Genomic DNA, 22565 nt, shown 5'->3' with positions numbered 1-22565 from the left:
AAAAAACGAAGTCCAGATGACATGATTCAACCTTTTTTGTTGTTATATACCTGGATGACTGAGAAAACAAACATTGTCATCAAGCACATCATTTTTGTTCGATCCAACCCGAAATTCGGGTCAGGTCGGGTTGGGCTCGGGCCAGAAATCACAGCTCTAATAAGGTATGGCAGAAAATGTGTTAGAAATAGACAGGAGAATCGTGTTCAGTAATGGAGTCTCAACAGCTACTGAAATAAAGTTTGTGTGTTTAAACCATTTCCTCATATTTCATGGCATCCACCACAACACTGCTGAAGGAGCACCCGACCCTGGATGAGAACTTGACGGACGTGTTTGTTAAGGCGATCATCAATTAACCGGGTCACGTGGGGCCTGTAATGTCCAGTTCTCATAATTGTCTCTACTCATCACAATTTAATTTTAAAGGTTGCCAAACCGTCACAAAGTTGTTGTCACCAACAGTCACAGCCCAGTGAGATACTGGCTACAGTAGGTGGAGGAGGTGAATGTTTTGAAATGTTGAACTTATATCTACATGGACCCCCTGCCTGATGGATTTTTACACAGCCATGTTGTTGTAGTTGAAGTGTATTCTTGTTAAAATACTAAATACAATATGAAAATAGAATTAACGACCAAGCTCTTAATGACCAATATTTACCAAAAATTACTAAACCTTACCATAAAAAAGCAATCTCAACCTCAAAAGAACTAAAGGCCAGGCCTGCATCAAAAAGTTGCTCTGCCTGTTCGTTGTTAATCACACTCACCTACTGAGGCCCCTTCTGTACCGTTTAACTTTGTCTTCATTTCCAACACTTTCTGGCCTTTTCCTCTGTGCTGCAGTCTCCATTCGACACCAACCTCCGGTCCTAACGGTACCTCCTCTTGCCTGAAGCCACAGCTGAGGAGAACATCGCCTCTCAAAGGAGTCGATACAGACTTTATGTTGGAAAACACCAGGAATATCACTAAGATACAAAATGACAAAAGCATTTTTTGTAATATTAAAGATCATGCTCAATATTCCAGGTAAATAATCCAACAAAGTTAAGTCAGGTTCTCTGGATGTTTTTATTTTATTTTATGTTGAAACATTTCCTCCTTCATTCAAAGGACTTCATCAGTCCGAGGAGGAGCCTCAACAAACTCAGTCCCACAAGCAGCACACTCACATAGTGGGCCAAGTGGATAAGATGGTTTCTGGAGTCCGCACTCTCCCCCGTCGACTCCTCTGAGGCAGCCATTGTCGAAGTGGTTCAAAACATCAAAGTTCATGCTCAATAATCCAGGTAAAAGATTTCAATATCATATCAACAAAAATAAATAAAAAACAAATCATATCAACAAAAAAAAGTAAACATCCAGAGGACCTAACTTAACTTTGCTGCATTTTTTGTAACTTTAATACGTTGCAAAATACTCAACATATACAATAATTTTCCCAACAGAAACACATTCAGATCTTTTCAAATTCTTTAAAAACATTGTCTTAAAAGTTTGCTTCAGCATAAGTTTCATCGGTGTCTTTTAGCAACAGCTACTTTAAGCTAACATTTTGCTACTTTTAATTTTTAGCATCATTTCACTTTTGCCTTTTGTTGCTTTCAGCTAAACTTTTGATACTTTTATATTTTAGCTAGCCTTTTGTCATTTAAAGACTCTAGCTAACCTTTCACCAATTTTTTCTTTTAGTCATCCTTTAGTGTTATTAATTTCTAGCTAGACATTTTAAACTTTTAGCTAGCCTTTTGCTACTTTCAGCTAGCATTTAGCTACTTTTAGCTAATGTTTTGCTACTCTTTGCTTTTAATTAGCCCTTGAAAACTTTGTTTTTAGCTAGATGTGCTACTTTAAGATTTTAGCAAGCATTTCACTACTTTCAGCTTTTAGTTAACTTTTCAGATGCTTTATTCAGCTTTTTCATATTTTTAGTTTCTACCCAGCATTTTACTCTTTTGAGCATTTAATGTTCTGCTTCTTTTTACTTTAACAACTTAGCTTCATCAGCAAGTTTCAGCAGTCATTTACAGCAGCATTTTCACTGCTGTCTCACAGAAAATACCTTTCTTCTAATGATATTTTACTTTTAACTTTATTTTCCCTGATGGTTGTTTTACCTTTCGTCTGCAGAGTTCCTGACTGACTGAGAGGCAAACCCAGTTTGTTTTGAATCAGGGTCGACGGGGTCTTTTCCACTGACTGAGTCTGAAGGATCAGAGACGTGCTGAAGTCTACTTCCTCCACACTGAGAGACACCATGAAATAAGTGGGATCAGAACCTTCCTGGCGTCCCCGAGGAGAGTAGCGACTTATTTCACACATCACCTCCAGTTCATTGCAGTCTGCGTGGAGCAACAGGTCTGCGTTGGGGATCTCTGGCGATGACACTGAGACATTGGAATAAGATAAATGTAACCACTGCTTATACTTAAGATTATGCATGTTCAGAAAATTGGAGAAACCTTTGAGCTCAAACAGAAGGAGGTCTGGATCAGGGACCAAAGGGGGGACAAACGGAGTTAGTGTGTCCAGTGAGTCATCTGGACCCACTGGAACATCTCGTAGAACCAGAGTGGCTGGAGTTCGAGTGAAAAGAGCACCACCTCCCATTCTTCCCAGTCCGACTCCCTCCTCCACCAAAGCACAGGACAGTACGACATCTGCAACGCCATCACCTGAAAAATAAAAAAATATATATTTTTTATTTTTCTATCACTTTTCTAACATTAACAAGTAAACTCTGGTAGAGAATTATCAGACTCCTGATTCCTTTTTTTTTTTAAATCTTACTAAAATATAAATTAAAATTCAATTTTTAAGATGTATTTAATATAAATATAGATGATGACATTCATAAAAATTACTTATTTTGAGGACAAGTTCTTGATTTGTGATGTTAAATTTATAGAAAATAAGAATTTGTGTAGAGTATAGCCTACTGAAGACTAATGTTTACATTTTAAAAATTTGCTTTATGTAACTTAAGTCTGTGCTTCTACAAAAGTCCTAATCAGGGATAATAAATCAGACTATTTGAAAGAGTTTTCTCCAAAGATGCCTTTACTGAGCTGAAGGTCGCTACAGCTGTTAGTTTATCATAAACTGTCTAACGCTTTAATAAGATGCCACGAGTTTGAATCTTCTTACCATTAACGAACATCAAAAAACAGCCCAACAAAATTACTTCAATCATCGTGAAGACATAAAATCCGAGATAATGACAATAAAAACTAATGAGAAATAATTATCAAGCGCCCACCACAAAACTTTCACTTTTGATTTCAAAGCTACCGAGACATCATATAGTCAACCTTTTCTTTACATGCGAGAATGTTTGAAAATCCTTTCTTTGCCCCATTCGTCGCATTCACTAAACGGACAGCTATAACTAATTGAATTAGAATGAAAAAGTTAACTTTTGCGTTAAAAACTGCAGATGCGTCCTTCGCTGTCAGGAGCATGCGCAGAGCGAAGACGCGAGCAGCAAAACCGAAAGCGGAGATCAGCCAATCAGAGCGCAGCAATAAGTGAGTCACCGGTTGCTATGGAAACAGGCACGTATTGCTCAAATAAAAATCATACCGAATTCTACGGTAAGGCTAAAATAAGATAAGAAGTTTTGTGTATTCTAGCTGACTGGAAAATAACAGATAATAAATTGTAAAAAAAAAATAATTATTATTATATTTTACTTTTTAATAACTTTGTTTATTCTAAAGGTCAAATGTATTTGATTTAAATGAAAACAAGGTTTTCCAAAACTACTAGCTTAGCTTTTTTAGCCCAATCACCATTAGCCCTGTTAATTCGGAGTTTTATTTGGTTTCAAAACATATTTATTTCTTTTTGAAGGATGTTCTGTTGCCAGCTGGAAGTTTTTTCTTTAATTCTGTGTTTTTCTGTTTTTGGTAAATCACTACCAAGTCGTAATGCAGCCTTCATGAACTTCTATTGAAAATATATTTAACTTGAGTTCCAGTCAGTGAGTAAGAAAGCTGATATTGTCATTAATCGAAATGTACAATAAACTAATTGGAGCTTATATAAAAATTCAATACAACAAAAACTTAACTTCTATGGAACTGAAAATTCAATAGATTAATAGATTTTTTTTTTCCAGTATTTAGAAATGAATGGTTTCACATGGGGCAGCACGGTGACACAACTGGTAGAGCTGCTGCCTCTCAGCGAGCAGGTCCTCGGTTCAAATCCCAGTCTGGGTGCCTTTCTGGAGTTTGTTTGTTCTCTCCGTGCATGCGTGGGTTTTCTCCAGATACAAAACATGCATGTTAGGCTCATTGGTGACTCTAAATTGTCCCTAAGTGTGAGTGAATGGTTGTTTTTCTCTATTTGGCCCTGTGATGGACTTGCGACCTGTCCAGGGTGTACCCCGCCCCTTGCACAGTGATTGTTGGACATGAGCACCGGCGACCCCCGTGACCCAAAATGGAATAAACGGGTAAAGATAATGGATGGATGGACATCTAAACACATCTATTCTAGAATTGCGCCGCTCAAGGTGGCTGCATGTTGGAGCAGCTCTGTTACTTTCATTCTGAGATTTTGCTTTTGGAAACTTTAATTCCTCTTTTTCTGGATGTAAATCACATTTTTTGGATGATTGTTTCCTCTGGTATCGAATGCTGTGCAGCTGGAAGGATTTTTACTGAAACTTTTTAAGTTTTGGACATTTGTTATGATGCGTAACCATGGCAACAAGGCATTTTTCTACAATCAACAGCAGCTGATTAACATCTCAAAAGCTCAAATAATAGCTCAGCTACAGCCCCAAATCTCAAATGAGTTGAAAAGGATGTTCTGTGGACGCATTCTCATCTACCTGCCAGCTGTGCTCGAGTACCTGACCACTGAGATCCTGGAACTAGCAGGAGACACGGCTCATGACAGTGGAAGGACAGGATCGTCCCTCGGCACCTACAGTTGTCTGTCTGCAGCAACAAGGAGCTCGGCAGACTGCTGGGAGGAGTGACCATCGCTCTGGGAGATGTTCTACCTGGCATTCGGGTGATCCTACAGCCTGGAGGAACTGAGAGGCCAGTCGAGTCTGGGTGGACGGATCGACCGGCATCTGCAGCCAGTTTCTTAGGACCCACTGTGGGATGGACCTTTACAAGAGATCCTTCCTGTCTACAGCCATCAGTATTTATAACAGCTCTTAATGAAATTAGGATAATGAGTTACAACAACAAATAATTTCCCTCTGGGATTAATAAAGTATTTTTGAATTGAATTAAAAAGGCAAACTATGTATAGTTATTATAAGCAAACTTGACGTATTCTGTGGTAGCTGAATGTGCATAATCTGTATTATGCAAGATTTCAGAATATCACCGTTTTGGATTATCACATAAAATGTTGGTCAGGAAGGAAAAGTGAGGGAGGGACAACAAGTAAACCTGTTGGTAGCAGATCTGAAATGAAAAAGTTGGTCAAGCAAAGCAGGAAACAATAAGTTTGTGCACTAAGAAGTGTTTTTCATTGTCATTTATTCATCTTATTTTCCTGCACTGTTTTATTTCTCCAGTATAAACTCCAAATGATCTGTATGTTCTTTGGTTTGAACATCCAAAACTCTACTGACCAGCAGCCTAGAGGTATGTGTTTGTTTTTATCTTCTTCATTTAGAGTCAACAGTATTTCACCATTGGCAAGGGAACTCTAGTACTTGTGCACAAAACATGTTACTTCTCACATTTGGTATGTTGAGCTTTTTATTAATCAGCAGATTTCATGTTTGTCTGTTTACAAAACTGGCTTTTGATATTTCATAATGCCATTATGCCAAACCCAGACATCTCCCTTGGAAGGATGTAAGGTAAATTTGATTGAAACATAATTCCATTTTTTTTCTAGAAATGTTTAAATACAAACTGAGACAGAACAAGTACAAAAGAGGTAAATGTAAAACATTTAACAGTAATAAAAATGTGTCTGTTTTGGCTTCTTTACATCGTCATGCCTGTTACTGTGGATACCCATATTTATTTGAGTTGTTTAAATACATCTAATGGGGTCTTTGAATGTCTCAGAGACGTTCCAGAGGAATGAAATTAAACTTTTACTGCCATATAAAATGCCTCAGGTTTAAAAGTGGCATGCCCAGAACAAAAGTTTAATTAAGGCATATAGTGCAGGAGCAGCATATAATTAGAGGACACTAAACATTTGACTAGCTCTGTTAAAAATTTAAATGTACACAGAAAGTCATGGAAAAGTGAGTGTGTGACATTGTGTGTGTCGACTGAGACTTGATCAAACTCATCAGACATTAAAGTTGGTTAAGATAATTTCTGAACATGGGTGTTTCTTTTTTTTATTTTAGGGGATATGTTTCATATTTAAACTTATATAAATGCTGTCTAGTTGTAACTTGTGGTGTCCTTCAGTAGAGTTTAATCTACACTGTTTTTCGGTTTGCTTTGGCAACCCCCCCCCCCCCTAAAAATTATGCTAACACTGGCTCCACCATTGTATAATAACAGTAAAAACTTAGAGACTATAATGTTACTTAAACCACACGATTTGAGCTCAGGTCAAGTGACTCTTTTTTGTTTGTTTGTTTTGAACAAGGGGAAAAAAAATTAATAGACGCTTTACTTCCCATATATTTGAGTCATCAATGCCGTTAAAGCAGATATTGATCTGGCAACCAGCTAGGAAACAAGATATTGTATGTAATGTGGAAAACACTTTTTTTTTTTGGATTGAATCACTTTATTTAGAAGACACCAGTGTACAATCAGTTGGAAATGTTTTCAACAAATTAAGTTTGTTAAAAATGACTGAATTTCAAGTTTTTAATTAGGATTAGAATTGGCTGAATTGTGATTGGTTCTGTTTTTACTTTAGTCTCAAAACCTTTTTCAACACTTGTTGTGTTTATTATTTGTGTTGCGAACCTGGATTAGTAACTCATATTCCCCTGTACTTTTCTAAATGTATGATTTATCTTGTATTTTAGAGTGTTTTATTGTGGTTGTCGTTTTTACATTAGGCTCAAAGACATCTTCACCATTGTGTTGTGTTTACTAATTGTTGCTTGAATTCTCGTGTACATACTGATCCTTATAAGACAGATAATCAGCAACACAGGAGACAGAAGATGTGTTTACTTGATACACATCCCAAGCATGCAAGAATTCACAAATATCTGGATTAAACTTTTTGTTTTCTAACTATATATGAACTTTTTTTTGTTGTTGCTGAGATTCAAATAAAATGCATTGACTGACAACCAGTTGAAAAATTGGTGAACAATAAAAGTTTATTCTACAACACTGAGACAAATTAGGTTTAGCCTGGCTTGTATTGTGGTTGATGATTTTACATTGGCCTCAAAGACATTTTCACTATAGCTTGTGTATTTATTGCTTTATTTCTCCTGCATGACCTTGTTGATCCAGTCCAGATAATTATCAACTTTGGTGTAGACTCCATATGTTCCCTTCTGTTCACAATTGAGCCCCCAGCTGACAATTCCAGCAGCCCAAAATTGTCCGTTTTCAGTCAAAGTGAAGACACTTCCACTGTCACCTTTGCAAGAGTCTGTCTTTCCTTCAGGAATTCCAGCACAGAACATGTTATCTGTCAGTGTTGGTGTGTCGGACATACTTCTCTTCATTGTGATTGAACTATTGCATATCTCCTGACTCACTAAAGGAAGCTTCACATACTTCAGCTTATTTGTTAACATCTGCCGGCCTTTCTCAATGGTAATACCAAAGCCTGAAACCTGCCTAAAAACAGAATAAGAAACATTAATCAACATTTTAAATTGAAAACCAGTTGGCTCACAAAAAAAGTTTGGCTATTTTATGCAGGTAAAACATATGGGAAGAATTAACTATAAAATAAGAACAGTTCACCTAAGAAATGATAAATGGTGTCAAATAAATTTTATGGTAATATAAATTGACAGAGTTCATTTTCCTTTACCCTATCATGCCTGTGACATATGTGGCATCCTCTGCTGACAGACACACTGGCATAATAGCTGCACTGAACCTGATCGGGTCTGGCAGTTTGACCAGTGCAATGTCATTGTCGAAGTTTAAATTGTCAGCGTTGTTGTATTCAGGGTGAACATGGATTGAAGCAGGATGCAAAAGGCTTGTTCCAATTCTGTGAACATCTGTGCCTCCCATGTAAATCTGCAAATCATTAGAAGAAAATATATGGATGGGAGACCATAGAGTCAGTAGATGACCAGACAACACTTACCAAATACTACTCACATCTACAGCGTTGGTTTGTATCTTTTGTCCATTATATACCACCACATGAGCTGCAGTCAGAATCCAGCGATCTGCTATGACTGCACCTCCTCCCCTGTTGCCACCTACATTTAACAACACTTGCCAGGGGATGGTATGTTCTGGAGCATCTTTTCCTCCAATAATCCTTTCAAAGTCATTGATTTGTTTTGTTGGTCGACCGCACACTGGATATATCACGGATATACATACTTAAATAAAGTAGATATGCCAGGTAAAGTTGTAAAGATGTAAAAATATAGAGATGAAAAGTAATACCTGGAAGGCATATTGGACTGAAAATGTTTTCATGGTTGGATCTCCATTTTCTGTCTGCTTCACAAGTGAAAGTAGCTGAGGAGTGAAACACAGAATAAAAATGACTCAACATCTGAGAGTGACCTGTACCTTACCTGAACATACTCTTACAACAGTTAAGTCGGCACACACTGTAATTTTGATTTCTTTCACATTGTCAACATTTTTTCATTTTTTACATACAATATAATTCAGGATGGAAAAAAACGTATTAGATTATAATCCCAGCGGTTTTTTTAAAGGAATGCATATAACCCACTGCCATATATATATATATAAATATATTTATTTATTTAGACAATCTGATAGTACTCAGGAGTATGTGCTTGGGATGACTTTCAGCTATGAGCAAACCATATTTTAGCTCAACAGCTGAAACAAAATTATAATAGTAATAATAACAGAGGACATTTTCTAATTGGCTAACTTTGAGTAACTATGACAACCATCTTAAATTTAGGTTATTTTCAAAAGTTAATAAGTTGTTCTTACATGATTATTGAAAGTTTCATTAAAAATTATACACTGTTTCAGACAATATTTTGCTGTCATAGGTACAAATGAACACACACGCGTTTGTATTTATGTCCTTATTAGAACATTGTATTGACTTCTAATAATTTCTTTAGCCTAATAAGGTCCTAACTGGAACCTTGAGTACACAGTTTAGTTCCACCTCGTGTGATGCGAATGACAATAAAGAACCTTGAACTTGAACTTGTACTAATCATTTCTGTAACCCCTCTGGGGCCGAGATGGTGTAGAGGTAGGGCAGCCAACTTGGGACCAGAAAGTCACAGGTTCAACTCCCCACCATGCCCACATGTCGTGGTGTCCTTGAGCAAGACACCTAATCCCCAATTGCTCCCGGGGTGCTTACATAGCTGCCCACTGCTGCATCTGAGTGTATCCCACGCGTGATGGGCTAATTAATGCAGAGAACTAATTTCATCATTGTATGGGAAAATACAATGATGACAACACATAGCACTTTACTTTACTTTAACCTTAACTTATATGCAACACACACTATAGCCCTAATCCTAAACTCAAAACTGCATTTCAACATTTTAGGACCGATCTTTGGGCCCTGTAACTCCCTGTCCTAAAAAGAACTACTAAAAAACAAGTAGAGACACACAAAAATTCAAACACAGTCACATTATCTCTTATCTTTTAGTGATGGGCTATCATAAATGCTAATAATGGAAAGTACCGGTAATATAGAAAATGTTTAAATCTGTGAGACAATACTACGTGTTAGAATCTTACCATTAATGCCACCAAGATGGACGTAAAATGGTTCATCACAGTGATACTCAACAACAGAAAGATACTGATTCTTGAAGCCAGACTGGAAAGCCACTCCTCCGTTCAGCAAAGGTTCAGGTTCACCACAATCAATTACTATAGAAGAACAGAAAATATGTCTACTTTGTCAGCGACACACTGAAAATGATAAAATGGACTTCTGAGTTTTATTTTCCGTGTATGTTTTGACCCAGCTCAAATCTAACATACTGTGGCATTCAGGTAGAGGGAGGTGCCACTGTCCATTGTTTAGGCAAATAGTGGAGAAACTCTCAATTTCATGACCATCCTGACCCAGAAATAAATAAAGGAAAGACACGGATTACAATACTACATTACTAAAACATTAATTTTAAATTTACAAACATAAAAAGGTATGAACTTACCACCATCAGCTTGTATCCTTGATCACAGCGCACGTAGATGTAGTCTCTGTAGAAGTATTCAGTCAGAGAGGGAGTGACCCTGCCTTTAACTACATTACCAGGAAGTGGACACTTCACTCCTAGAAACAAAGTAAAGACGTGATCAGCTGCTAATTTGATCTTCAGCTACAGTTTAATTACTCATTCACTTATTGAGACGTTCATCCTCTCACTGTTGGTGCTGTAGTCCAGGCTCCAACCGTTGCTCAGTCCGTGATCATCAGTGTGGTAGTTCAGCGTAACAATGTTTGAGTTTGTGTCTATCAGTCCTGGGCTTGTTCCACCGCACAACTTCATGGACTCTTGGTTTGGTATGATCACCTTTTAGAACCATTTTGTTCAAAATGTGTTTATTTTTCAACAACATACATCTTAGAGACATTTACCTTTGTTTACTTTATTAAAAGCATGTAAAGCTGCATGAATTACCTCCAGCCAGTGAAAGAGGCATTTTGGGCCTTCCTCTGTGTCCACACTCTCAATGTGAAATTTATCAGAGAAGTTAAGAGCGACAGTGAAGCCAGATTCTACAGAAATGACGTACTGACAGGACATAGTGTGAGGCAGAACGTTTGGGTAACCAGGACTGAACAGATGTCCTTCTGGTTCATCAAATATACCTCCACTACAAGATACTAGACACAGGGAAGACAATGCTTAAGTAAAGATTTGTAATTTTGTCATTTTACTTTATATTTTTAACAAAATTCAAATAAAATTTTCAAATCAGTTTTTCATAAGTTTAGGATTGTGTTTTTCAACATCTAAATATGAAAAAGAGATGCATAATCAGTAACTGAAGCTTGTACTGTATCCGCATCAAACTCACACGTGCAGGTACGCTGGTCAGAGCGTAGCTCGTAACCATGGTGACAGGAGCAGAGATATGACCCCAGTGTGTTGAGGCAGATCTGAGAGCAGAGAGGACCTGATGCATCTTCAGGTTCTGGTGCCGAACATTCATCTGTGTCTAAAGATGAGAATGTTTCTGCGTTAGCGGGATAGTTGTGGAGAAAGGAAGTGACAGAAGACAAGTAGAGACTGTGGCACCTATGGCCTGGTACTGAGCGGAGAATCCCACGTTCTGATGGCGCTCTGCATTGTAGTGATCTGTCTGGAAAATGAGGGTGATTCTGTTTCCTGGAGTCAAAATGGGCTCGTAGCCTGGGTGGAGCCCGTCAGTAGAGTTCACACTGCCACAGAACTTCCAGAGCAGCTTTTCACCATAAAGCACCTGACAGGTAAAGGATGATAAACTAAACACAATGGAAAAACAAATAAATAAATGGAACAAAAAAATTCTAACTGAGAACAAAATATCAGCAAATACAAAGCTGTATTTTGCACAAATTTCTTCTCAATTCATAAGGAAAATGTAATTGTGGCCTGGATTTAAACCAGATGTATTGCTAGAAAGAAACTAAAAGTAGTTCAGTTGTTCATGAACAACCAAGTCTGGCTAATTGGAGAGTTTATCGATAAGCAAGAAAAAATAATAATGTTGAATACTTAGCAGTATCAGTGGTTGAAAAAGCTGAAGTTTCTGGATGAACACAATATCTCAGATTGAAATAAAATATTACGCCTGAAACTAAATACTTGTGTTGCAGAATAATCAGATCTGCAGTCATGTACTTTATTTACTACAGATAAACTTCAAAAACTCATCAACTGATCGAGTATTTTCAGTAAAGTTTGTATTGTAAACTGGTAGTAAATTGAAGCTGACTGGTGGGAACATTCAAAAGATTTGCTGACCTGAGACTACAATCTGTGCTGCAACATATTTGGGCTAATCATCAGTTAGCTGTTCATCTTAACCTAAAATCCTAAAAAATGTAAAATGCCTGCCTAAGTAATTTTATAATCCCCATAACATAAAGTCAACATCAGCAACAAGAATCATTTGTAGTTATGAGTTAATGAATGTTTCTTTAGTGCAAACATTATTATTTTTGAGAATTTTTTTGTAAAAGATCCTGGAATATTGTTCTTGTTTGTAATGTAAAGTAAGGTTCTGACTGTAAGTGAGTCATAAAAGCAGCCAGCAGACGCCTCGATGTCCAAATGTGTGAAGGTTAGTCGGATCTGGAAGCCCTCTGGCACACTGAGGTCCCATTGCTCCTGCAGGTTTGGGGGATACGGCTCAGGATACTGGGAGGAATGGACCTCCCCATGCATGGGAAGATCTGAGTCAGGCAGCGGAAGGCTTTCACACACCAACACATACAGAAACCTGGAGAGGTGCAAAAGGAGTTCAGTGTGTTTTTTAGTCTGTTGTCCTGTGAGCTGCAGGTCCAAAGTTAATTCAAACAGAAAAGAACAAACACAGTGACATCATCACAAGTGTTGAGGCCAAATAATATTTAGGACATTATTAATGGCGTGCTTTTGAATGATCCATTAGCCTTTTGAAATATGCTCACCTATAGTATTCTACAGTACATCATTATAACAGCACTAAGAAGAAGAAATTCTCCAGTTGTTAGCTGGTATTTATTGGGGCTTTTAGAATTAAGACACAAAAATGTGTTAGAAAACAAGCTCATATAAATGATCAAAAATCTAAATAAAACTTACCAGACAGTAAAAGAAATCCACCCCATCCTGAGACTGAGTTTATCCATGAGTGATCTAATCTGCCCGTGTAGTAGCAAAAGTCTGACAAACAAGTAAAACATTAATGTCCTAATGGCTGCAGTTTCAAATGTTTAGCAACTCATTGCGTTATTGCCAGGAATATGGTTTGTTTGTCTTGGCAAAATCAAGAACATCCTTGACTTTCAAGAGCAGAAACAAACAGAAAAGGGGAAAATTGTGAACATTTTGTGAGGAATTAAAAACAACAACAGCAGTTACATGAGAAGTCATCAAATACAATTTATTGATCTAACTTGATTATTTTTATGTTTTCAAGTTGTATTGTTTATATTTTTATATAATAGTTATTGTATCCACTGTCTTTAATAATTAAACCACAAGATGGTGGTGTTTATATTTTTCAGACATCATCACGCCCCTCGATTGTTTCACTTTGGATGAGAACAAACTTGTTTTAAAAGTTCTGGATCTTCAAGCAGCAGGTTGAAGCAACTTCTTACTAATTCAAAATGACCAAACAGTGTGGTGATATTGTTTCTTAGCAGTATTAAACGTATTTCTGTCCCTAGTGTAACCGCTCTGCTTCCGTTTAAATTTAAACTACATTTCCCACAATCCTGAGTCTTCCGGAGCTTCAATAGGAAGTGTTGCCATGGTGATAACAAGTTCCCTGGGTGCATGTTCTTAAGCACTACATTTTAATTGAAAAATTTAAAGTTGTAAATAACATGTTTTCAGCTTTTACTGTACCCATCCATGTAGGCTATGTTCACTTAACTACATAGACTAACAGATTAAACTAGATTACTGTACTTAAATTAAAAAAACATGGCTAAGGTTAAACTTAAAAATGTGTGCAACTTTTCGCCCCTTTTTTAAATTCTAATTTCTATTCATATAGATTTAATATAAAAATTACTGTTTATTATCGCAGCAGCAATTTATGAAGCGTTTACAGCAAGTTTGCAACTTATCTTGTGCTTTACACCGAGAAATAGAAAAACAAGTAGATTAACCGGTTTTATTCACAAATGCATTTCGTTGTAATGATATCCATAGACACAGAGCTTCTATGTCTATGTAACCCTGGAAACCTTAAGTCACACTGAATAAAAAGGGGCACCACCTCTAAATTTGCTGAAACTTGTGTTTTTTATTAATGTTTCAGCTGCTGGTGACTGTTTTCAGCACAGTACATTTCAAAGCAGTGACTGATTCTTTGCAATAACAGTTTTTGTTCATGTCCCTCAGTAACAATTATATAAACTTGTCACTGACTGCTCAAAATAACATTATATTGTTGCAACACATTCTTGGAGAAAAAAAACATTAAAAAAATTATTCACATGACAAGCTGTAAAGTTAGATGTGTAACAGAGTCATAACTAAAACCTTCACTCATCATATCAAATCTTCAGCAATATGAGTAATCAAAAGGTAACGATTTTAAAAGATTATAATAAGAAATCTAAAGTTATTTTTACAATGCAAATAACAACATAAACCTCTGAGAGTTATTGTTTATTTCGTATTAATTGTGTATAACGTGTTACAGTGACACACACTGCACAATTTTTTTTGTTTTATTCATAATTTGCTTTAATATGATACATACTGGTTTATGGTGAGAGAGTTCTAATTTTAAAAATTGTTATACTGAACCATTTTTGTCATACTGTTTATTCAGAGTTATATTTTTATGCCTGATATGCTTAATGCAAAACATACGTTATCTGTAGATTTAGTTTCACACTAAATGAATAGACCATGTAAGATTTAAAGTTTTTAAAGTCTGCAGATGATTTGTTCACATTTTCTTTAAGGTAAAGTAAGTAGTGGAGTATATTGATCATAATGCATGACTGTCATTTTCTGGTAATTTTAGAATATTTGATTATTTGATCTTTTTCAAACGAGTTGTTAGTTTAGAGAGATTATTCAGACATAGTATTGTTTTTTGTTTTTTTCATCAATATCAAAAAGGTTTTTTGGCTTTATCGTTACTGGTTTTCTTCTGCTTCAATTGTTTTTTGAATCCAGTCTAAATAATTCTCCACCTTAGTGTAATAGCCCTTGTAGGCACGAGTCCGACACTTGGGTCCCCAGGACACAATGCCAATTAGGAAATGAGGTCCTCCATTTGAAGACAGCATGGGTGAAAAAAAAGGACCGCCACTGTCTCCAGGACAACTGTCCTTCCCATCTGCTCCAGCACAGAACATGTTGTCAGTGAAAGTCCCTTTTTTGTTTTTAGCGGTAGGTGTGTCTTCACAGATGGATAAGGATTTAACTGGAATATGAGTGTATTGTAAAACCTGTGAGAGGACAAACTTCTCATTCTCGCGAGTAACCCCCCATCCTGACACTGTGCCTTGTTCATTTTCTATGACTCCCCTACTTGCTCTTGGCAAACAAATAGGAAGGAGGTTTGGACCCAAGTTCACTCTAGACTTGAATCTTATAAGAGCAATATCATTATCAAAATTTGTTTCTTCGTTATTTTCATAGCCAGGATGAATTATAATCTTCTCACTGTAGATGACAGATGCATTAGTCGATGATTCATATACTAGTCCCCCTGAGAGTTGTAAGGTTCCTCCAAATCCAGTCACTACATGTGCAGCGGTGACAGCCCAGCGATCGTTTATCAGCGAAGCTCCTCCTCTTTTTGGTTCTTTTATTAAAAGTTGCCACGGTATTTCTCCCAGTGCTGCATTATTTCCTCCCAAAACTCTGCCTGAACTTGAAGAGTGTTTTTCAGGAATCCCACACACTAAAAATGCACAAAGATAATCAGTAAAGATCCCCAAAATAGGTGATTGCTATGGAAAGAGAAACAACAACCTACCTTCAGTACATATTGGCATCCCTTCCTTGCCGTCCACTGATACCCATTCACCGCTGGCGTGACATGTGTATGTGCCTGAAAGATTGAAGTAAGCGCATTGGTAAAACTAATGAATAACACATCAGTTAACCTGAGAACATATGTGGGAAGGATTTATGTAGTCACCATTTCCTTCCAGTTTGTAGTATTTTGAATTGCAGTGAAACTGGATCTGGTCGTTATACGTGGTGCTTTGTTGAACTGAGTCCACCAACTGAAGGATGCTATTGTCTCCAATCGGCGGCACACCGCAATCCACAACTGTACATATGAGTAAGAAGCACAACAGGCAAGCTCAATAAAAGAAACCTAAAACTAGTGAAAAAGTAAAAAACCTGCATTGATTTTAGTCTGACTCACTTTCACAGGGATAAATGGGAGCCCATGTGCCTGTGCTCTGACAGGTTGTCTCATACTGTGTTAACAGGGCCTGGTCCTGGTAATTACCAAATGGAAGCTTAGGGTTTTATAGTGTAGTGTGGCAGGTAGAGTTATTTTTATATATTTGTTTGTTTGTTTTTTTGGTGGACTTACTAAATTTGCAGCATAGCCAACATCACATGTCACTTTCACTTGTTGTCCCCGATGATATTCTGGTTCCTGAGGAGTCATGATGGAGTTTGAGGTCACTTCTGGTCTACAAACCTTATCTGTGTATGAGAGCACAAGTTCTTTTCAACAAATACTTAAAAAAAATACTAGTTTTTTTTTTTTTCATTATATTAAAGGAGCTGGATTACCTCTGGTCTTGAAGTGGAGGCTGAAGCCTTTGTTGGAGCCGAAACCGTCAGACATGAAGCGGATTTGGACATGATGGGAGTGAGTGAGAAGGGGAGATGGAGGAGGTTTGTTACCGCAGAACGACCCCAGAGTCCCGGGGTTAGTCTCAATCTGTCAAACACATCACCGCAGGAAATGTCAACCAACTGAAGTTTCCTTATCCCGATAAAACAGTTCACAAGGCCTTCAAACTGCTATTTAGCTACATCAGCAAGGCGTACTGCAGCAAACCAATTTAAATCACATCTCCGCCATTAGTTGTCTGTTTGGGAAGAACGGTTGTGTTTGAACAGGACATTGAAGCATTGGACATTCATCTGACCATGAGGACAGTCTAGATGATCTGACAAATACACACCCAACTCAGATGGTATGGAATAAGTTAGAATGCAAAATAACATACAACAAAACAGTCAACTATGTGTACAAACCCCTCTGAGGGATATTAAAGTACTTTTTGCTTTATTAGGGACTTCCTAGTCAGGCAACCACCTTATTATTATCCACCTGAAAAGGGTCTTGCTCTTCCTTCAACTTTAATGGACAGTACTTATATAGCACCTTTCTATCTTATCAAGACACTCAAAGCGCTTTACACTACAATCTGTGCCTCATTTACCCGTTCATACAGCACTCTACTAGATCTATACAAAGCTAATTGAACAAATCATTCTAAAGAGACTAATCTGAGCTTTAGATCACATTCATACACCAATGGGACACACATCAGAGGCAATGAGGGGTTCAGTGTCTTGCCCAGGGATACTTAAGTATGTGACTGCTGGTGGATTTGAACCCCCAACTCTTGCATTGGAGGATGACTGCTTTAACCACTCAGCCACAGCCGCCTGGTAATGCAGTAAACTGCAATGTCTACCCCCACAAATATTATACCAAAACGACCGGTTCTGCACTGTGATGTGTGCAATTACTTTTATTGATGTTTCGTGCTACCATGGCAATGTAATTTGCAAACAAATGCACAACTTTTCTCATTGAAAAACACTGACAGAACTCTTAACAGCTTCTAACTGCGACAATGAGGTCACATGACGCAGAGGGGAGAGGTCTCGGAACAAAACACTGATTAACTTTTGGAGCCATTTTGGTTCAAGGTGGCTGCCACAGCTACCTCAGAAAACTCAAAACTGACTCAGAATGACTAATTCTTTGAGATATTGAGCTGAAATGTGTTATGGTCGTAGCTGAGAACGAGTTGTTATATATTCCTAATGCAAATTTAAAATCCAAGATGGCCGCCTTAGCTAAAAGGGAAAAAATATGATAACTGAACTGTTTTAAAAGATCTAAAAAAGTTAAATCTGGTCCTCTGGACATTCAAAAAAAAAAAAAAAAACTGTAGAAACATTTCGTCTTTCATCCGAAAGACTTCTTCAGTCTGACTGAAGAAGTCTTTCGGATGAAAGACGAAACGTTTCTACAGTTTTTTTGTTTTGTTTTGGGGTTTTTTTGTTTTATTTTTTGAATGTCCAGAGGACCAGATTTAACTTTTTTAGGTTTTTCTACCTGGATTATTGAGCGTGCATCAGGATATTTTAAACGATATTGAACTGAAATCACGTGTTGGTACCTGACAGCGATGCTCAACACATTCTGAATTCAAATCTAAAAATTCAAGATGGCCACCAAAGCTAATTCTAATGGATATAACTCAGAGGATTTTTGAGCTATTTATCAGAAATTTGGTGTATTGGTAGTTGAGAACGATCCCTAATAGACTCTGACGGCAAATCAAAAATCTAAGATGGCTACCATAGCTTAAAATAAAAAATGACTATAACTCATTGATTTGTTGCCACGATAAGCTGAAATTTGGTTGTTGCTGAGAGCGAACTCGAACGTACAGTACTGTCAAATCAAAAATTCAAAATAATGACCGCAATGTGGCAGTCCCCATCAAAGTTTCTAAAGGAACTTTCTAGGCTTACATCTTGTTCACTACATTCATTCACATGAGTATACAGTCCTCAGTGTTTCATTATATAGAAAATAAATAAATATGATGACAATTGTTGAAGGGAAGAATTAAAAAAATATATTCCAGCTTTTGACTGGTTCTTTAATTATTTCTATTGGACAAGATTTACCCTGAGCATTTAAAATATGTTGCTGTTTAAGTCTTCAAGTCTTACATATTCAGTGGTGTATCCGATCAAACGTAGGTCAGCTTCGACATAAATTAGCACAAATTCAAGTCCTTTTTCGTTCAACTCTGAGTGGCAGACAATACGTTGGAAACAAGCAGATTTACATTAAAGGTTTCTCACTTTAACCGGTCTGAAAGTCCCTCTGTTGCTGCACGTAGCTTCGTTTTCCTGTCTGTACGAGGCACGTTTTCTTTTTTTATGCCCCAGCGTCATCGATTGTAAATTTGTCTTTCAGGGTGTAACCTAGAAGAATGTGATGGATGTGAATGATGTGTCACACTTAAAGCATAAAAATGGATTGCCCAAGAGTTTAACATTTGTTTCATCAACCTTTTAGCAATTTATATTTAAAATTAATTTGAATCACTATGGAAAGGTGTTTCATGTTTGATGTCAAAGTTTGTGTTTTTTGTAGAATAACGTCACTGAAAAAAAAAAACAGATCCTAATTTGGAAAACTGTGAAACTACCAGTAGTTGAATGAGTCACTAATTGTCAAATCCAAGTTTTCCACACTTCTGCCAGAACTTCCTCTTTTTAATTTTTTGCTGTAGAAAGACACAGTTTTAGAAGAATACAACATATGTGTGAGGTGTTTGGGTGCCCCGACTTTATACTTACGATCAGAGCATCTATGCATTGACTGTCATTGCTTTGTTCCACATCAAAAACATCAGAGAAGTGCAGCTCCAGTTGAAGGTGCTCCTCCACAGACAGGATGTACCGACAGTTGGCGTTTTCTGCGTATGTCTCAGGCCAAAAGGGACTGGATATTTCACCTCTGCTCAGCCCTGACAGGTCTTCAGCACAACTCACTGCATTGAAAACGAGAGCTAATTTGTAATTATTCTAATCATTTTAATAACGTTTATAAAACTGACAAAATCCTTTTTTTCTGAACTGATCACTTCTGCTTCTTCTATTCCCTAATTTCACTTCATGTTTTGGTTTTGTTTCTCCTTCCTTGATTTGTCCTCTGTCTCACGGACTGTCAGCTTCCCATCTTTCTTTCTGTGCATCATCAGCTGGCTACTAAATATATTTTTACCTGTGCAGGTGTGTTTGTTCTCAGCTAGGAAGTAACCATGGCTACAGGAGCAGTGGTATCCTCCGATGAAGTTGTGACAGAACTGGGTGCATTCATTGTTTGGGTCCTCCCGACACTCGTCAAAGTCTAACGAAGGAAACCAGACAAATGTTAGATGCATGACTGTCAGTGGAAGATTCAAAGGTTAAAGCTGTTACTTTTAGAGGGGGGATAAATCATTTTTACGTCCCTGATAACTTCTGACTATCTCAACATACTTTGAAAACCAGAACTTTAGTCTTTTTTGTGTGCTTTGGTGCTGTTTTTACAGATTCTGTTGGAAAGCAATAAGACTTCTCTGCTGTTAGTTTAGATGAGACCACAGTCACTGCTGCCTCTTCGGACTTTTTTCAATTTTGGCAATTCATTTTCACCATAAACAAGGAAATCCCAGCCCCCTAGCTTTGTCACATGAATAATAATGAGACTGCTTCCATCTCAGCTTTAGCTTTAGCAGCTACTGACTACAGACATTGTGAATGTTGTCTAAAAAATACAACCTCCCTTTAATGCAAAGGGTTGTCTACAACAAGCTGAACTCTCCTGAAGAAAAAATACAACGGACATTGGTAGGATTCATAAAATTAGACTTGTACATTTTTTATCTACTTGTTAGCCTCTCACCTTGAACAGTATAAAGCCCTCTGAAGCCGGTGTGTCTCTTCGTGTTTGAATAGTCAGAGTGAAACAAAAGGGTGAGGCAGCCACCCGGGGAGGAGATGAGCGATGGATTCACTGTTTCCTGAAGCTCCCTGTATTCCTTTTTGCCACACAGAACAGCTATTGGGCTTTCATCTGAAAACACCTGATTTTAAATAATAATTAAAAAAGACTTAATGAAGCAGATGACACAGTAGGTAATCACCTTGGCTTGACAAAGAACAAGTTAGTAACTAAACCTGACCTTTACTGCATCATTTTCACAGTCTTGGCTTTCCTCCAGGTCCAGGTGGATAAGCCTGATGGACAGGGTGTGTCCTCTGGGAGCGCATCTACTCCAGTTTACACTGGCATGAGGTAAGTAACCCATGGGATACCCTGGAGACTCCACCCATCCCAGTAGCAATGAATATGTCGAGCAGGGTAGCAAGAGAAGTAGGAGACTAAAGGAAAGCGTTGGAAAAAGAAAATTATAACAAGAAAAAATATAAAGAAACACATTCTGGACAGAAAAAAGAAAAGGCTCATTTGTTACCATTTGGTCATAAGAGTCCTAGTTGTATGAATAAATGTAATTACGTTAAATAGAGACAATGCAGTTCTATATTTTATTTTAAAAATTGGGGGTGGTATTTTTACATAATGGAATAACCTACGTTTCTGTTTTTTTTTTTTTTAACCTTTCTCTGGATCGGTATCAGAATCTGTGCACTTTCTTCTTGCCCAACAAGAGAAATTAGTTAACTACGATGTGTTGCAACAAAAACTGTGACGAAGCTGCGCTGTTAAACTGTTTAAGAGGAACTGTTTTTAATATCATGCGGACGTACCAAAAACAACGATTGGCTACAGAAGATGTTTTAAACACATTTTAGTAAAGAATTTTTAAGAACAAACTGCTGGAGGGACTGCGTGGCTACAGCAACATCTTATCAACTCAATATCAGTTCAAAAGGTCCGTTGAGACGTCAAGAAATCTGAAAGTCGTGGAAAAGCTGCCTGTGTCAAACTTTTTTCCACATCAACTTTTGGTTATGTTGATGTTTAAGTAGACAATGATCCAGTAGGCAACAGTCAACTTTTCGCATGACTCATTTGTGATACATTTCCAAATTATTATTTAGTCATGGTTGCCTGAGTAAAGGGTTGCACAACCTGTTGACTTCTAAAGAGTATTTATCCTCTTGCCCAATACTGTTGTCTGTTTTAGATACAATACATGCAGATTTCTACAGGAAAATTAGTAGAACAGCTTATCCTGATGCATGCTCAATAATCCCATCCCATCCCAATAATAAGTAGAACAGCTTGCTCAGCAAGTGATCCTGGACGCTGGGATTGGCTTCCACAGTCATCACAGGTCACATAATGGTTTTTATCAGCAAGTTAAGAGTCATCTGTATCATCTCTAGAGCTGATATCAGGTATTACTGAAGGAATAGATGAATGAATAACACCCCCAATCTAAAACCCTCATGACTTTAATCCTGAATGCATTGAAGTAGTTCCTGCTGCGAAGAGGTCCAAATCAGTATGTAAAAATTATAATCTGGTTTAACATAGCAATTTTTTTTATTTTGTACATATTTAACAGAAAAAAAACTACATAAAACAAAACTGTAGATTCAAAGTGCAGATTATGATCATGAACTCTGTCCCTGTTATAATGCTGTAGATATGGTGTTATTCTATGAAATTGAAAAATGTAATCCCACCTTAATCTCAACATCGTTATCCGATCAAATCTCTCCTCAAATAAACTTAATGTTTTCTCCTTCCCCTTTTCGCATGTTTTTTTTTCCAATTCTCACCCTCCTTCTGCTGCCCTCTTCCTTTCTGTCATGATTTGCGTCTGTAAGCATTTATAAATCTATTTGTAGACCACTGTTTATATGATTGCAGAAGCAGGTCACTGTGGGTAAATGGGGTGATATGAAGCTGAGCAAAAACATTTTCTAGTTGTGCAGCATTCTTGTACAAGTTGGAGCAAGAGTTCATTCAGAACAATAGAGTTGAGAAAATATAGGGTGCAGCTGAGAGAGGAAATGT

General features: G+C 37.3%; 2 protein-coding genes across 2 annotated transcripts in view; both read right to left on the bottom strand.

Annotated features, from left to right (window-relative positions):
• Window positions 1–3199, bottom strand: part of tapbpl (TAP binding protein like) — a 6396-nt gene extending 3197 nt beyond the window's left edge. The window contains exons 1-4 of the mRNA XM_037676225.1: window positions 3154–3199; window positions 2469–2681; window positions 2124–2393; window positions 774–974 (exon numbers count right to left, since the gene is read on the bottom strand). Of these exons, the coding sequence (XP_037532153.1) occupies window positions 774–974; window positions 2124–2393; window positions 2469–2681; window positions 3154–3199 (730 nt within the window). The remainder of the gene's footprint in view (window positions 1–773; window positions 975–2123; window positions 2394–2468; window positions 2682–3153) is intronic.
• A 4200-nt stretch (window positions 3200–7399) lies between these two features.
• On the bottom strand, window positions 7400–22163 carry c1s.2 (complement component 1, s subcomponent .2). The gene is made up of 24 exons (XM_037676605.1): window positions 22142–22163; window positions 20761–20951; window positions 20481–20661; window positions 19818–19943; window positions 19391–19584; window positions 16562–16712; window positions 16356–16471; window positions 16182–16257; window positions 15948–16082; window positions 15783–15857; window positions 14939–15707; window positions 12914–12994; window positions 12356–12569; window positions 11384–11567; window positions 11163–11303; window positions 10763–10968; window positions 10507–10654; window positions 10295–10413; window positions 10119–10197; window positions 9870–10004; window positions 8559–8633; window positions 8262–8467; window positions 7963–8177; window positions 7400–7763 (listed from the first exon to the last, which is right to left on the bottom strand). The coding sequence occupies exons 1-24, from the start codon at window positions 22161–22163 to the stop codon at window positions 7400–7402; spliced, it is 4203 nt and encodes a 1400-aa protein (XP_037532533.1).
• Between the last annotated feature and the right edge of the window lie 402 nt (window positions 22164–22565).

This window comes from Nematolebias whitei, chromosome 5, assembly GCF_014905685.2.
Source record: "Nematolebias whitei isolate Nwh7 chromosome 5, NemWhi1, whole genome shotgun sequence".
Taxonomy (NCBI): domain Eukaryota; kingdom Metazoa; phylum Chordata; class Actinopteri; order Cyprinodontiformes; family Rivulidae; genus Nematolebias; species Nematolebias whitei.
The sequence above is the reverse complement of the archived record's forward strand: the minus strand, read 5'-3'. Positions and strand labels throughout refer to the sequence as shown.

Excerpts from the sequence above, each read along its gene's own strand:
- c1s.2 (XM_037676605.1), bottom strand. The coding sequence starts at position 22,163 with ATGATCATAATCTGCACTTTGA. Across the intron at positions 15,858-15,947 it reads CTACAAACTGGAAGGAAATG|GCACATACACATGTCACGCC; the intron begins GTGACTACATAA and ends TCAATCTTTCAG. Across the intron at positions 10,655-10,762 it reads GCCTCTTTCACTGGCTGGAG|GTGATCATACCAAACCAAGA; the intron begins GTAATTCATGCA and ends TGGTTCTAAAAG.